This window comes from Electrona antarctica, assembly GCF_951216825.1.
Source record: "Electrona antarctica genome assembly, chromosome: 20".
Classification (NCBI taxonomy): Eukaryota; Metazoa; Chordata; class Actinopteri; order Myctophiformes; family Myctophidae; genus Electrona; species Electrona antarctica.
In genome coordinates, this window is record NC_136801.1 from 8,180,339 (window position 1) to 8,194,422 (window position 14,084).

The 14,084-nt window shown below is 41.0% G+C and overlaps 1 protein-coding gene across 1 annotated transcript; it reads left to right on the forward strand.

Moving 5' to 3' along the window:
- Nucleotides 1–1,357: 1,357 nt before the first annotated feature.
- fbxo15 (F-box protein 15) lies at nt 1,358–13,682 on the forward strand (the record flags this gene model as incomplete). Its single annotated transcript, XM_079489186.1, has 10 exons — nt 1,358–1,995; nt 2,865–2,981; nt 3,426–3,530; nt 4,434–4,658; nt 7,873–8,058; nt 8,162–8,291; nt 9,374–9,459; nt 10,276–10,421; nt 10,674–10,798; nt 12,851–13,682. The coding sequence occupies 10 exons, from the start codon at nt 1,358–1,360 to the stop codon at nt 13,124–13,126; spliced, it is 2,034 nt and encodes a 677-aa protein (XP_079345312.1). The 3' UTR covers nt 13,127–13,682.
- Between the last annotated feature and the right edge of the window lie 402 nt (nt 13,683–14,084).

The following is a 14,084-nucleotide window of genomic DNA, read 5'->3' on the forward strand; positions in this document are numbered from 1 at the left end:
TGTGTGTGTGTGTGTGTGTGTGTGTGTTATCCTATCTTAATGTCTCAAACTAAAATCTGACTTACATCACAGGAAGGTGTGGGACTCATACAGAACATGGCTGAAAGAAACCTTAAAGGACAATTGGGACTAATATAGTATTGTGCTGTGTCTCTTCTGTGCCCAGCTACATCCATAAGGTCATATAAGGTCATGACCTCCTATGTGGAGAGACACAAATCTACATCCATTTCCTCCTCTGCTAGTGTCGGGAAACTCAGCCTTCTATGAGCACCAAAATAGTTAATAGGCCTATTTATTGGATAATTTATCACTTGGGCAAGTTGGGCATGTCTATTTAAAATAATTTAGATGGGAATAACAACAACAACAACAACAACAACAACCCACACCCTAACATATCAAATAGCCTATAAATATATGTTGTATCATTATGCTTTCATTGCTATAGTAACTAACTAGTCTAGTGGAGGCCAGGGAGGGATAGGGACGCCACAAATCTTTATTTTGAGTTCCAAGAACTTGTGGCTCATTCAAAACCATCCGCTGTAAATGCATAATATTAATTTAATATTCAATAATGTATTGCTAAAACCTAAAAAAAAAACAGCTTGATTTGTGTGTTCTCATGACAACATAAACAATAAGAGGATGCAAAAGTAAACGCTTCATGAGCTTTGGCAGCTAACTTTGAACATTGCTCTATGCTTGAACCTGAACGAACGAACCACGTGACGCGTCGGGGCTAGATCAAAGTGATCACATCAAACCACGTGGTATGTGATGTTTTGGTCTGAGTTGCGGTTGCATCTGAATGAACCACCAGGTAAGTTTGTGTAGACTTAGCTCTGATCCATAGCCCTAATGCTAATGCTACCCATATGGACCAGAGCTAGTGTAGACCAGAACTTGTTTAGCGAACCATGCATTTCATTTTGAACGTGTTAAAAGCTGCATTTCATTGACACGTGTCGTGTACCTAGCCCCTCTTGGAACCCTACGTTAAAGTTTTCTGAGTCATCCAAATGTCAGAAAACTTTAAAGTAGGGGGCTACGTGTACCGAACCTTGCACACCTGTGTTGTCATTTTGTGAACAGGTGTTGTTTTAAGCAACAGTACGAGAACGGTACAGTACGTGTAATTCCGCGTTCCCTAAACAGTTTAGAAGTCAGAAATAGGCCTACTGTTGTGTATATGGCTATTGAGCGAATTTAGGATTTAGCTATATCTGTTCAGAAAGCTGTAATAATGGTCAGACAGTCAAAGTAAACGAGCAAATGCATTATTAGATATTTAAAACTAAAACGCAATGGGTTCTGGTACAGGAGGTGTGGTTTATTCCTTCGCCCCTTCACCATGGCAACGGGAGGACGCGGAGAGCTGTTTGCAGTGATCAGGCAGACTTTTGAGAGGACACTTCCTAAGCCTCAAAACTCTGTGAAGAAACCTGGTAAAAAACGCAAAGTGAAACCAGCTATTGCAGCAAACCTTCAAGGTACAGTGAAACCTGCTGATAACCTTCTCCAAGATACAGTGAAGCCTGTTAATCTTCAAGATACAGTGAAGCCTGCTAACCTTCAAGATACAGTGAAGCCTGCTAACCTTCAATATACAGTGAAGCGGAAGCCTGCTAATCTTCTACAAGATACGGTGAAGCCTAACATTCTACAAGATACAGTGAACCTCCCACAAGCCACCATGAAGCCTGCTAACCTTCTACAAGACACAGTGAAGCCTGCTAACCTTCTACAAGACACAGTGAAGCCTGCTAACCTTCTACAAGACACAGTGACCTTGCCTGCTAACCTACAAGATACAGCGAAGACTGCTTACCTTCCTCAAGATACAGTGAAACCTGCCCAGCTTCCTCAATACACGGTAAAAGCTGCTAATGCTGCTAAGCTTCCTCAAGACACAGTGGTGAAACCTGCTAAAAAGAAGAAGAAACAGAAAAAAAATAAGAAAATATCCACAGACTTGTCAACAGTTCAAAGGTAATGACTAAACTAAGCCACATTAATGAATAATGCACTGCAAGGTTGAACTCCCCTGTCGTCAACCAAGTGACATGTTCCAGTGGTTCCCGACCTTTTGTGGCTCAGGGCCCATTTGAACATTTCAAAAGCATTTGAGACCCACCCCTCAGATCACCCATTTTGACCTGAGATCAGATTCTAAAAATGTCTTCTACATCCTGACAGTTTTCTGAAAAAGCTATGTTTCTATGTCAGTCGTTCTTTGATTTTTTTTTAAATAGCAGACCTACAAGCTGTCACCCTTCTTCCTTTAATTGGCTGGATTATGCATGGTCTCACACTCAAGGGCAGGTATAACCTGTACAGTTTGAGCTTCACTGGAGAGAAGGGGATGTTTTTAATAGGTTTCATCAGGACTTCAAATATGCCATATTTCAAAATGAAAGGTAAATAAATTCTCGATTTGAAGTGGATACTTTTAAGCCGTGGCCTTGCTCTATAGCCCATTCTGGACGGGAACCCCTTTTGGTGTTTTAACTAAGCATTATGCTATACTTTAGCTATTGAAAAATAGCAGATCTACAAGCTCATAGCGCGCCACCGAGTGGCACGCTACGAGCTTGTAGATCTGCTATTTTTCAATAGCTAAAGCATAACATAATGCTAACACCAAAAGGGGTTCCCGGCGCGCCCAAAATGGGTTAACATGGCAACCGATGGGTCTGAAGGGTACATTTCCAGTTTTATTTTAATGATCAATCAATCAATTGTGTTGCGGCTTGTACAGTGTACTTAAGTTCCTTAAGTTATCTGGGCCCCGGCTCACATGTTGGGGAAACACCGAGCTAGACTATGACATAACACAAAATTAATAACACTTTTCATAGGTCGCCTGGTGTGTGTGAAGAAATGGCTGCCCAAAAGGCCTATGTGCGCCAAAAAGAGTTGTCCAAAAGTGCTGGCAAATCATCCTTTAAAGCACCCACCCAAAACTTTATGGAAATGTAAGTTCCCCATTAATGTTTGACAAGAGTTTATAGGCACATGTGTGGTTTATAGAAATTTCATTTTAGTGAAACGTTTTTCAAAGTCTGTTTCTGTTTCTGAGGAAATGTAATGATGATTTGATATATCAAGTCTATTGTAGGCCTATTTGTGGATGATATGCAAAATATGTTTTATTGATATGATTAGTCTGATTAAGCACTTAACCCTGTATTATACCTTTGTTGCAAAATGGTGAGGTACAAAAATCACAAATAGATGATCTACAGGCATTGTAAGCTTGTAGATCTGCAATTTTCACTATTTAAAAAGATTGTTAATTCATTGTAATGGCAAAAGTAAACCAGGTTAACATCGCCCAGCCATAATGATAATTAAATTATCATTTAAACGTGATTAAAATTAACATAGGTATTTTGTTGCCTTTGTTGTCTTTTCTTCAGGCTGCCCACCGAGATTCTGGTGAAGATTCTGTCATACCTGGACGTCTCTTCTCTGGAATACATCAGCCAAATCAGCAAGATGTTCAATCAGCTGGCCAATGACGAGTAAGATCGAGACACAGGTCTCATCAACTGAATCATTGTCACTCCAAAAGTTAAATAGAGCTGTGGTTCTCTCGAGGACCCCAAATGTATTTGGCCTTGGCCCCCTCATCTGAAAATATGTTGTGCCAGGGGGCAAACAAGGTGTGTGTCATGTAATGCTAGGAAATGTACATATTAACCATAATTATCTAAATGTTTTCAGAATGCATTCTTCGTCTTTTTATATTTACTAGAGGTTCGGGCTGCTACTCAGACCTCACAAGGTCACACCTATGTCGCACCACCAATCCGACTGATGGAGATCTCTGTATCTGTCATTCCTTGTACTGTCTCTGCCTATATATGGAGATCAGTATACACACACACACACATTTAACATCTTTATTTGCATTCACATTTTACAAGAAATTATTGAACACAAACAATAGTGGATGCGCAAACTTGAAAAACTCTACAACAAGTGCTTCAGGATACAGATCACAGGTACAGAAGCATCACCTTCTCCATATATGGCGACTGACAAATATTGCAGACACTGAACAGAATTTTGCAGATGCCTTAGCTCTCGGCTTGGGCATGCCTGCAATCTGCAGGCCCCTCACGACTGATGTATGGACATTACCGAGGCTTCCAAATATGAACACAAGTAGTTTACATTTGTAGCCAAGCTGTATAATAGCATCCTTAAGACGCTGGTACTTAAGCACCTTGGTAAGGAATGCCTCTTCCAGACTGTGGTCAAATGTACATGCCACTTCCAAAATGGTCACTTCTCTACTGTCCTCATCAACAACAACAATATCTGGTGTATTAGCTGTGACACACACACACACACACACACACACGTGTACCACAGTAACCGTATATAACCTCTCTGTGTCTCCCACTGTCCACTCACTCCAGTGTCATATGGCAACAGCTATACCTGTCAGTCTTTGGCGAGAGGAGAAGCTGGAAGCCAAAGGGCATGGACAAGATTGACATGGTGAGGCTGCAAGACCGACCTGTGGGCTACTGGAAGAGGCTGTACAGAACCATGGCTGGGAATGAAGTGAGAATATGGAGAGGAGAACTTAAAGACATTAGTCCCTACACTGGTCTGCCCAGCCAAACAAAGTATGTGCTCAGGTAAGAGTCCGACGTGGTCTGAAGCTATTTTTGAAATCGTTTTAGATTACGTACTGTATTTGTGTTTGTGATGCATTATTTTATTTCACATGCTAAACATTAAGCACATCATTTCACTTAATCAGATACTTGCATATTCTCATAAGTGGCCATAATTGCTTGGTTGGTAAGCTCAGCTGATCATCGTTAGCTCAATATGTATTCTATTTCAGATGATTTGAAATGCATGATTTGACTATTCATTTGCTGATCTGGAGATTCCAGTCCTACTGCATATGCGTGGCATGAGTCATGACATTACTTTTTCAGAGCATACCTATTAGTGATGCCCCGAATATTCGGCCGCAGAAAATATTAGTCAAAAAATGTCTAAAAATGCATTTTTTGCCTATTCGGTTTCGGCCCAAATGGGCAGAAAATATATCACTGAATAGTGTATGCAATTAATGCATTCAAAAGAGCTGAATAAATGTTTTATGGACCCATAATAGTGATTATTATTTAAGTTAAGTTTTGCAATAACCATTTATTTTGCCATAAATCAGGTAGCTTTAAGGTACGGTCATGACGGCAATGGTAGGAAAAAAGAATATTCGGATATTTGGTATTCGGTTTTCGGCCAACTGCTTCCTATATTCGGTTTCGGCCAAGAATTTCCCTTTCGGTGCATCCCTAATACCTATTTACACGCACCTCGACAGTGGGTGCAGGGCCAATAAGGCAATCATGGAAGGAGATAGAGCCCGCACACCATTCTTAGTAGACCTTCGTCAGGTCACTAGACGGTAGACATTACTTTCTGCCTCAGCTTTGGTCACAGACAGAAGGTGTATAATATCTTAAGCCCACTCCACACCAATGATTCACAACACAACAAGTTGCAACTGCAACAGAATTCCAAACAGTACAGTACTAACCTGTAACAGGTCAATGCAGACAGACCACTGCAAGTAGTGGTGGCAAGTTGCAACCAAGGGGCCAGTGAGGCGCTCCAACGTTGAAGCACTGGGCCCTAGTGGTAAGAGGAGGGACTACAAGCGAACCCGTGGATTCATGACTGGGAAACCCCGGGCAGCTGGGCTTTAACATTGAGCGCTCGGTTGCACTTCCGCATTTGACCACCAAAATTTGGTGGTCAAATGCGGAAGTAGACGTTCTGAGACGGTCCTTCCGGGTGCTTCAAAACGCCACTGAGCAACTTCCACTGACATGAATAGCGGGGGGGGCAGAGCTTCGCGCCAGATCAGTCTCTATCCTTTTAATACTCTATGGTTGCAACCAGTTGTTTTGTGAATCATTGGTGTGGACTGGGCTTTAGGGAGTAAACAAATGTTCCTTCTTTGACTACTTTTGGCTGTGCCACAAGAAGTAGTTTCCGTCTAACATTTAGTTTTTCAGGGAGTTTTACCATATAAAGCAGCTGTCTGTCATTTTTTGTCTGTCAGTAAAAACTGGAGAGGGTAAGCACTAGTCTGTAGGAACGGGAGAGTGATCCAAGTCGCTGGCAATCAAACGGTTGTTTATTTCTTTTTCCTCTCACACTTAATGAGTCTTGTTAAAGGAGGTCTCTGTCTGAGTGTGATGTCAGCTCACTGGGGGTGGGTGGGTGGGTAGGTGGTCTAGCTCCTGTGCTGTATCTCAGCTGTGGTTTCTGCATTTTTTTCTGAACCTGCTCTGATTGGACTCTGTGCAGCACTCAATTTAGGTTCTGTGGCAGGCAGCCACCATGGTACAGAGGGGAAGTGGAAATTGTGTGCACAGATGCAGTGTGAATTGTTGATATAAATTACTTGGGCCCTCCCTTCCCTGTGCCCCCCCTTCCAAACCCAAACAATTCCCAGAGGGGCCTTGTCTGTTAGATACACGCACGAGGATGCGATTTACCTTGGTAATTATCATCTCACAATACAGCAGACATGCAGGCAACATGGGAGTGAAATCCCCTGGGTCACCTGGGGCCCCCTGTGCTGTTGTGGCTTTACGTGTGTTTGTTTTAACCTCTATTTAATTGACATTGGAAGGTGCCATCATGCCACCTCTAGACAACAGATACAGCTCGATAGGAGAAAACCTGGAATTGTGGTTTGGACACAATCTCAAATATTCATCTCAACAGCGGCAGTTAAATTTAAGCAGCTGCATATTATTCCTATTGGCAAGCACTGCTTTGCCAAAGTCACCGTTCCGTCCCTCGGGCTATGGGATCTAAATGCAACTACACAGTCGGAACATAGAGTATATAAAAGGATAGAGACTGAACTGGCGCGAAGCTCCGCCCCCCCAGCTATTCATGTCAGTGGAAGTTGCTCAGTGGCGTTTTGAAGCACCCGGAAGACTGCCGGAAGTACCTCCTCCGGACCTCAAATTTGAGGTCCGGGGTGACGTAGGGAGTGATGGTCCTACATGTTAAAGCCCAGCTGCACGGGGTTTCCCGGTCATGAATACACGGGTCCGCCTGTAGTCCCTCCTCCTACCACTAGGGCCCAGAGCTTCAACGTTGAATAGCCTCACTGGCCCCTTGAGTCGGAACCGTGAGGCAGTGCCGAATCACGGTTGTTACTGCATTGCCTATTTCTCACGTTGTTCCACCACACCACTGTTTTCAGATACATATATTTTTAGTACAATGTTTAAGTTTAAAACTAGAACGTTTGTATTGCACTGTCCAGTCGTTATCTTGAATTAGATTCAGGACATTAGCAGCGTCACTGTAGTGTCTCTGAAATTAATTGGCTTAAATTAGTGGAGAGTAACATTTAGCTACGAGAATCATCATGAATCATGACTGAAAGCAGGATTCATGATTATTCATATGGCAATATGAATATGAATATGTAGTATATGTAATTGAATTTGGACACAATTGTTATGTTATTTTTGTGTGCATCTATTGTAAATATCTATTATGATCACAGATATGTTCTAAAAGTGTGAAAAAAATATATTTTTCATTTCAGTTCTTAAGTTCATTGTGTCTATGATGCAAGGGGCCATCTCGGGCTGTACACAATACTGTACATTGTCAAATGAAATACTTCAAAGCTTTGTTCGATGCCATGGGATTCCAAAATCCATATTTGTATAAAGAAACTTATTTTTCTACCTCAAACCCTGCACTGCCAGTGCCAGCAATTTATTTTTCCTTTGACTACAGCAAATTCAGCTTTTGTATTTGTCACTCTGAATGTATTATTTTCTCCCCCCACCTATTCAGAAATCGATGCATCAGCTGGGAGTTGACAGTATGTGATAAGCAAGGCAAACGGGGCACGTTCCATGATGCTCAAGCCCACTTCTCTGAGTCATCTGTGATTGTGTGCTGGAGTGAAGGGAAGTGGCCCCTATTCCACCACCTGTCCACTCTTCAGATACACGGGGTCACAAACCGAGGCCCAAAAAAGTAAGACCGTTGGCTGTTGCCTCCCTCTGTCTCTGAGCACCCCCACCACCCTCCTCTTGTCTCATAATTCAATCTTGATTCTCCCCTTCCTTTCCTTTGTCAGACCTGGTTGGCAATCCCTCATGGCAAAGTTTGACCCCGAGACCCTTACACGTGCTCCAAAGGTCATTGGCAAAGACAAGCTAGTCAACCTGGTGCTTCTGGAGCCTGGCCTCACCGTTGGCATCTGGAGGGTAAATGAATATTTATAAGTGTTACACCACGTCCCCCTAATGTAAGTCTAGAACAGTACTGTTGTGTTTGGTGTGGAGTCCCATGGTGGGAGGTCTGGTTTTGGTGAATATTAAGTAGTTGGCTGGTCATTTGGGCGTACAGGGTCAAGCATTAAAAACATATGAATCCACAAAACTATACACAATTTGTATTGTTGACCTATTTCTACCATATAGAGCATTCAACATGGAACTATCTTTTGTGTCCAGTTTTACTACACCAGCAAAACCATAGTTCCGTGTGACAGAGAGGTCAAAGTTGAACGAAGGTTGCTCTATAATATATGGTAGAAATAGGTAAACGACACAAATCTATTTTTAATGCCTCCCACCAAATGACCAGAACTACTTAATATTCACCAAAACCAGACCAGAACTCCCACCATGGGACTGAGGCAATCAATGAATACCTTTGCAACCACTATATTAATGGCAAGTAGTATTTAATCATGGCAAAGTAGTATTAGCAACCACTATATTAATGGCAAGTAGTATTTATTAATTATTCATGGCAAAGTAGTATTTGCATGCAACCACTATATTGATGGCAACAGCTTTAAGTCCAAAAACCTGAACTAACCCTTTAAAACCTGAGGCTGTTTCTACAAATGCCTTCTAAATCAGTAGTTCTCACTCTTTTTCACAATTCAAAATTATTAAAAGAAATTCCAACACTTTCAAAATGTTCATAAATAGCAGATGTACAAGCGTGTACAATACATAAACAATGCTCTGACAATGCAAGCGGCCCACCCTAACACACCCATCTGACCACTTAACATGGCTGCCGTGTTAAGTGGTCAGATGGGTGGGCCACGGTACACATTTCAAGATTTCCAAGTGGACCCTGATCCAGAAAAGGTTTAGATTGTAAACCTTTAGAATGCTACTGAGCAGTCTATACCAGTGGGTCTAAACTTTAGAACCACTGGTATAGACTGCTCAGTAGCATTCAGTGTGTGTTCAGCCTAAATTCTGCCATTGAAATGTAAGACATAATGAACAATTAAAGATGCTTTGTTGACCGCCATCTCTTATTGCAGGGTCATCACAATTCTATTGCCTTCGTCATGGCCAGCTTCCATTTCCATAAGCTGGTGGAGAGGAGCCTGCTGGGAACGCCTCTTTGGTAGATTTTTTACTTCTTTTAGATCCCTTTGTGACTTACTTTTCAACTTTGTTAAATGTAGTGTGTTGCCAACAAACAGTTGGGGATATTAAACGTCATTATTGGGCAGAGAAACATACTCTCTAATCTAATTGAAAGTGACTTAACCAATTTTGACCTGAGATCAGATTCTAAAAATGTCTTCTAAATCCTGACAGTTTTCTGAAAAACCCTATGTTTCTATGTCAGTCGTTCTTCGATTTTTCAAAAATAGCAGACCTACAAGCTCGTAGCGCGCCACTCGGTGGCGCGCTATGAGCTTGTAGATCTGCTATTTTTCAATAGCTAAAGCATAACATAATGCTAACACCAAAAGGGGTTCCCGCCCAAAATGGGTTAACTGTACACTTCTTCCCCAGAGCTATGAATTCTTTATGCTTATTTTTGATCAAATAACAAAAAAATGCATTGCACGGCAAAAAATATTGTCTCTCATTCATTCAATGGTATGTTCAGACATTCACCAGGGAAATATTGTTCTCCAACTCTCTACTGTACAGTAAGTCTGACAATAGGGTTACATTTCTTATACTCTTGGTGAATGCCCAGAAACTATTTGTGAGTGAATGGAATTGATTTGCAAAATGATTGCTCTGTGTGGTGAGACTTGGTAGATGTGAACACAGCCCCCTCTTGTGGTTACTTAGTAGAGAACAATGCAACCATTTATGACAGGTTGAAAACCATGGAGAGAGGCCCTGATTGGGACACACACACACACACACTCTCTCTCCATAGCTCATCCTTCTCTTTTGGTTTGTTGCCTGTGTTCCCCAGCCCCTACTCAGTTCCCTTGGTCAAACCTCCTTTTGACGACATAGACCCTGAGTATGGTCTCCATGGTTACCGGCTACACATTTGTCTTCACAACACTGAGACTCAGATCATGTCTGGCAGTTTCTCCCACCTGTTCTGTCGTAAAGGTAAAAACAATTTTAACATCTATTCACAATATGAAACTATGTCTGAAAAGCAATTTTTATAGATCAAATATACTTTATAATTTCTGCCAGCAGTTGCGTAGCCTCTATAATGCTGAGACATTGTACATAATAATGAGATAAAAATAGCATATCTACATGCTCTTGACACGTTGCAAGGCGACACGTTGCAAGCTTGTAGATATGCTATTTAATAAGTGATTGTTTGCTATGTGGTGTGTTATCACTGACCAGCTGAGATTAGGCATGGCTTCGTCCGGCTCACTGTGATCAACAAGAGGAACATAGCACAACATACCATCCTGTCAGGAAACATCACCCTGCCCTGGAAGTGTGCTGTGTTGGAGGGCGCAGTGGAGGTACCATTTTTATAAGGTTATAGTTTATAAGATGACTTACTTTGTTACTTTGCATCACTGCGTCTGATAGAGGAACGCACCACGCAAACCAAAATAATGAAGCTCAAAATAAAACATGCTAGAGTATGTAAAGTGAAAGGTATTGTATTGCTTGTCAACAACAAGTTTTCTCGGAGCTGGTTAAAAATAATAATCCTTTCGGGGTTGGGATGGGGGGGGGGGGTTTGTAGGATTGTATTATTTTCCCTGAATGTTTGAGAGGTGCAGCAACCGGCTGTATATTTTACCCAGTGGTTCTGAAACGTGTTCATGTCAAGGACGGCCCCTCAACTTAGATGTGGGTACATAACATGCATGTACCCCAGGCACTGGGGAGTACTGGGGAGTACTGGGCCATTGCAGTGGTCTGAATGAACCCATTGCAGGTCGGCACATGCCGTCTCATTGCGCCGCATGTGATTCTACTTGTTTAATTGCAAGCGAAATGTTGCAGAAGCTATCGAACCATTAACCAATCCAAGTGTGCAGTACTGCTCTTTCTCTCTGGAAATGCTCTAGTGCACAGATGTGAACAACCAAATAATGGCAGAGTTTAAGAAGACCTGCTAATCAACCATGTTTATATAACAAGTAAGACGCGCAAACGCGGGAAGCGAACGCAGCTCGTAAATTGCAATAACAACAATTAGAATAAATTACGTACTTTTTAAGGTTTTTTTTAAGTTAAGTTTTTTTAAATTAAATGTTTTTTCAAGTTTTTTTTTAGTGTGTGTATGTGTGCGTGCGTGCGTGTTTCTTTTTTAGTTTTTTTTTTTTTTAAGTTTTTTGTTTAAGTTTTTTTTTAAGTTAAGTTTGTTTTTAAGTTAAGTTTTTTGTGTGTGCGTTTTTCCTTAAGTTTTTTTTTTAAGTTAAGTTTTTTTTTAAGTTAAGTTTTTTTTTAAGTTAAGTTTTTTGTGTGTGCGTTTTTCCTTTAAGTTTTTTTTTAAGTTAAGTTTTTTTAAGTTAAGTTTTTTTTTAAGTTAAGTTTTTTGTGTGCGTTTTTCCTTTTTACGTTTTTTTTTTAAGTTAAGTTTTTTTTTAAGTTAAGTTTTTTTTTAAGTTAAGTTTTTTGTGTGTGCGTTTTTCCTTTTTAAGTTTTTTTTTTAAGTTACGTTTGTTTTAAGTCAAGTTTTTTTTTAAGTTAAGTTTTTTGTGTGTGTGTGTGTGTGTGCGTGCGTGCGTGCGTGTGTGTGTGTGTGCGTGCATGCATGTGTGTGTGTTTTTGTGTGTGATACAGCTGCGCCCTCTGGTGGTGGGCGGGTGGTGTTACAGCGTGACACACAGACAGACACACACACACACAGACGTGATCTGCTGGGTCTCATAGTAAATGCTCACTGCGTTCGCAACTAATTTAAAGAGCTACTCCAACAACATCACGTATTGCAGAGAAACTGGGCTCCGGGGGGGGGGTTCCTAATGGACCGTTATGGCTCTATAACTCTTGAGTTAAGAGTCCATTTGGTTCCATCTGTACCCTCTGAGTTATGGGGGATCCAGTTTGAGAACGGCTATCATAAGAAAACATGTTCAAAGTAACTTGGAATCTGGATTGTCTATTGCATCTAATTCTATCTACTTTCAAAATGACCAGCTCAACAAGATCTACCCACTGAAAGAATAAGTGTACCATTGCTGAAAATAGTTTAAATATATAATGTACCTGGGGGGGCTTTGAAATGTTTCATAGTTTTAGAAATATATAGTGCAAGGACACTTCGACACCAACTCTGGGGGAGCCCGGGTTCAAACTGGCAACCTTGCAGTTACCATCCAGCCACTCTACCCCTTGAGCCACCGCCGCCCTATTTTGGTTTGGTTTTACTATAGTTTATGACGGAATGGAGAGAGAAAGCTAAATTCATTGACAAAGTACATTTGGAATTTGTCACCCATCCTACACACCCTATTGTATGTAGCAAAAAAGTATAAAATAGGGCTAAAGTCTTTAAAAACCACACACAAACAATGATGTGCGTTTCTGTCAATGTTCCCTGTTTTGTTTGGTTGAAGAACTGCTGCGTTCTGAGCCTGACGCTGTTGGATGAGTTCCAGAAGCCCTTCTGGTGCGTCAGCACGCCCGCTGCCATGGACACCAAGGTGAAGTCCCCCACCTACGACTACGACGGGGACCACTTCCGCATCGAGCACCGGGACTCGGAGGGCTTCGTCCAGATGGAGCTGGTCTGGATGGAGGAGCACAAGCAGTACTTTCTCGTCTACCTCGCCGTGTTCCTGAGCCTCCAAAAGGTCAACAAACACTTTGGCCGAGAGTACGGAAGTAGCTGACCTGTGTTCCCTGCTGTGAACGCTCTAAACGCTTAAACCACAGCGTTCGTATTGTGGGAAAAACGTTTGCATAAAATGACCCAAGGTATCGGGTTTAAGTGATTAACTCTTGAGAATGTATAAGTAGACCTTAACGGTCGATGTTTTACATTATGAGATACATTAACCTTCAGGAATTTACAGTGTAGGCGTGTTTTTTTTTGTCATTGTTTTCTTTTTAATTTATCTGCCGTTTTGATGCCTTGACATAACTTGGTATGCTAATCACAGTCAAGAATTACTGTGTGTAAAGTATATACTGTGTATATATGGTTTCTGTAGAAAAGGATTCCTGAGTTAAATTTTAGTTGGCCTGTCGGTTAGTAAAAATTATAATAACACTTTAAGAAAGTGAGCATTATTTACAAGCTTGTTCTGAAGCTTTTGGCTAACCTAAACATGTTGTTTGGGTGGGAAATGTTTGTTTGTTACTTTGTTTGTACCTCATCCTATGTTATTAAAATGTAACAAATGCAGTTTTGTGTTACTAATATTTCATTAAAATGTGCACATTTGACCACTGAGCTAATGGAGCCATACAGAATGTGATGATGATCCTAAAGATAAAACCTTGTTTATACTTTGTTGCCAATAATAGCTGATTACAGCTGCAACAGGTAATCAAAGTGTATTTATCTAATAGATTATCAATAGTCTAATAAAATGGATTCATAATCAATCAGTCGCTATATATGTCATAGGCGAAACCTATTAATAAGAATATTTTAAAAATATTAAATAATCAATTCAATTAAAAGTAATCAATAGAATAATTGCTAGTTTCAGCCCTGCAGCAGATCTTGCTGTGATTCATACGCTCTTGGTCATGAAATGGATTTCTCTGTATACAGGACACGAGGGTGAGACACTAATTTTCCCACTGACCAATCAAACTTCAAAGTCATACGATTTGTCACAC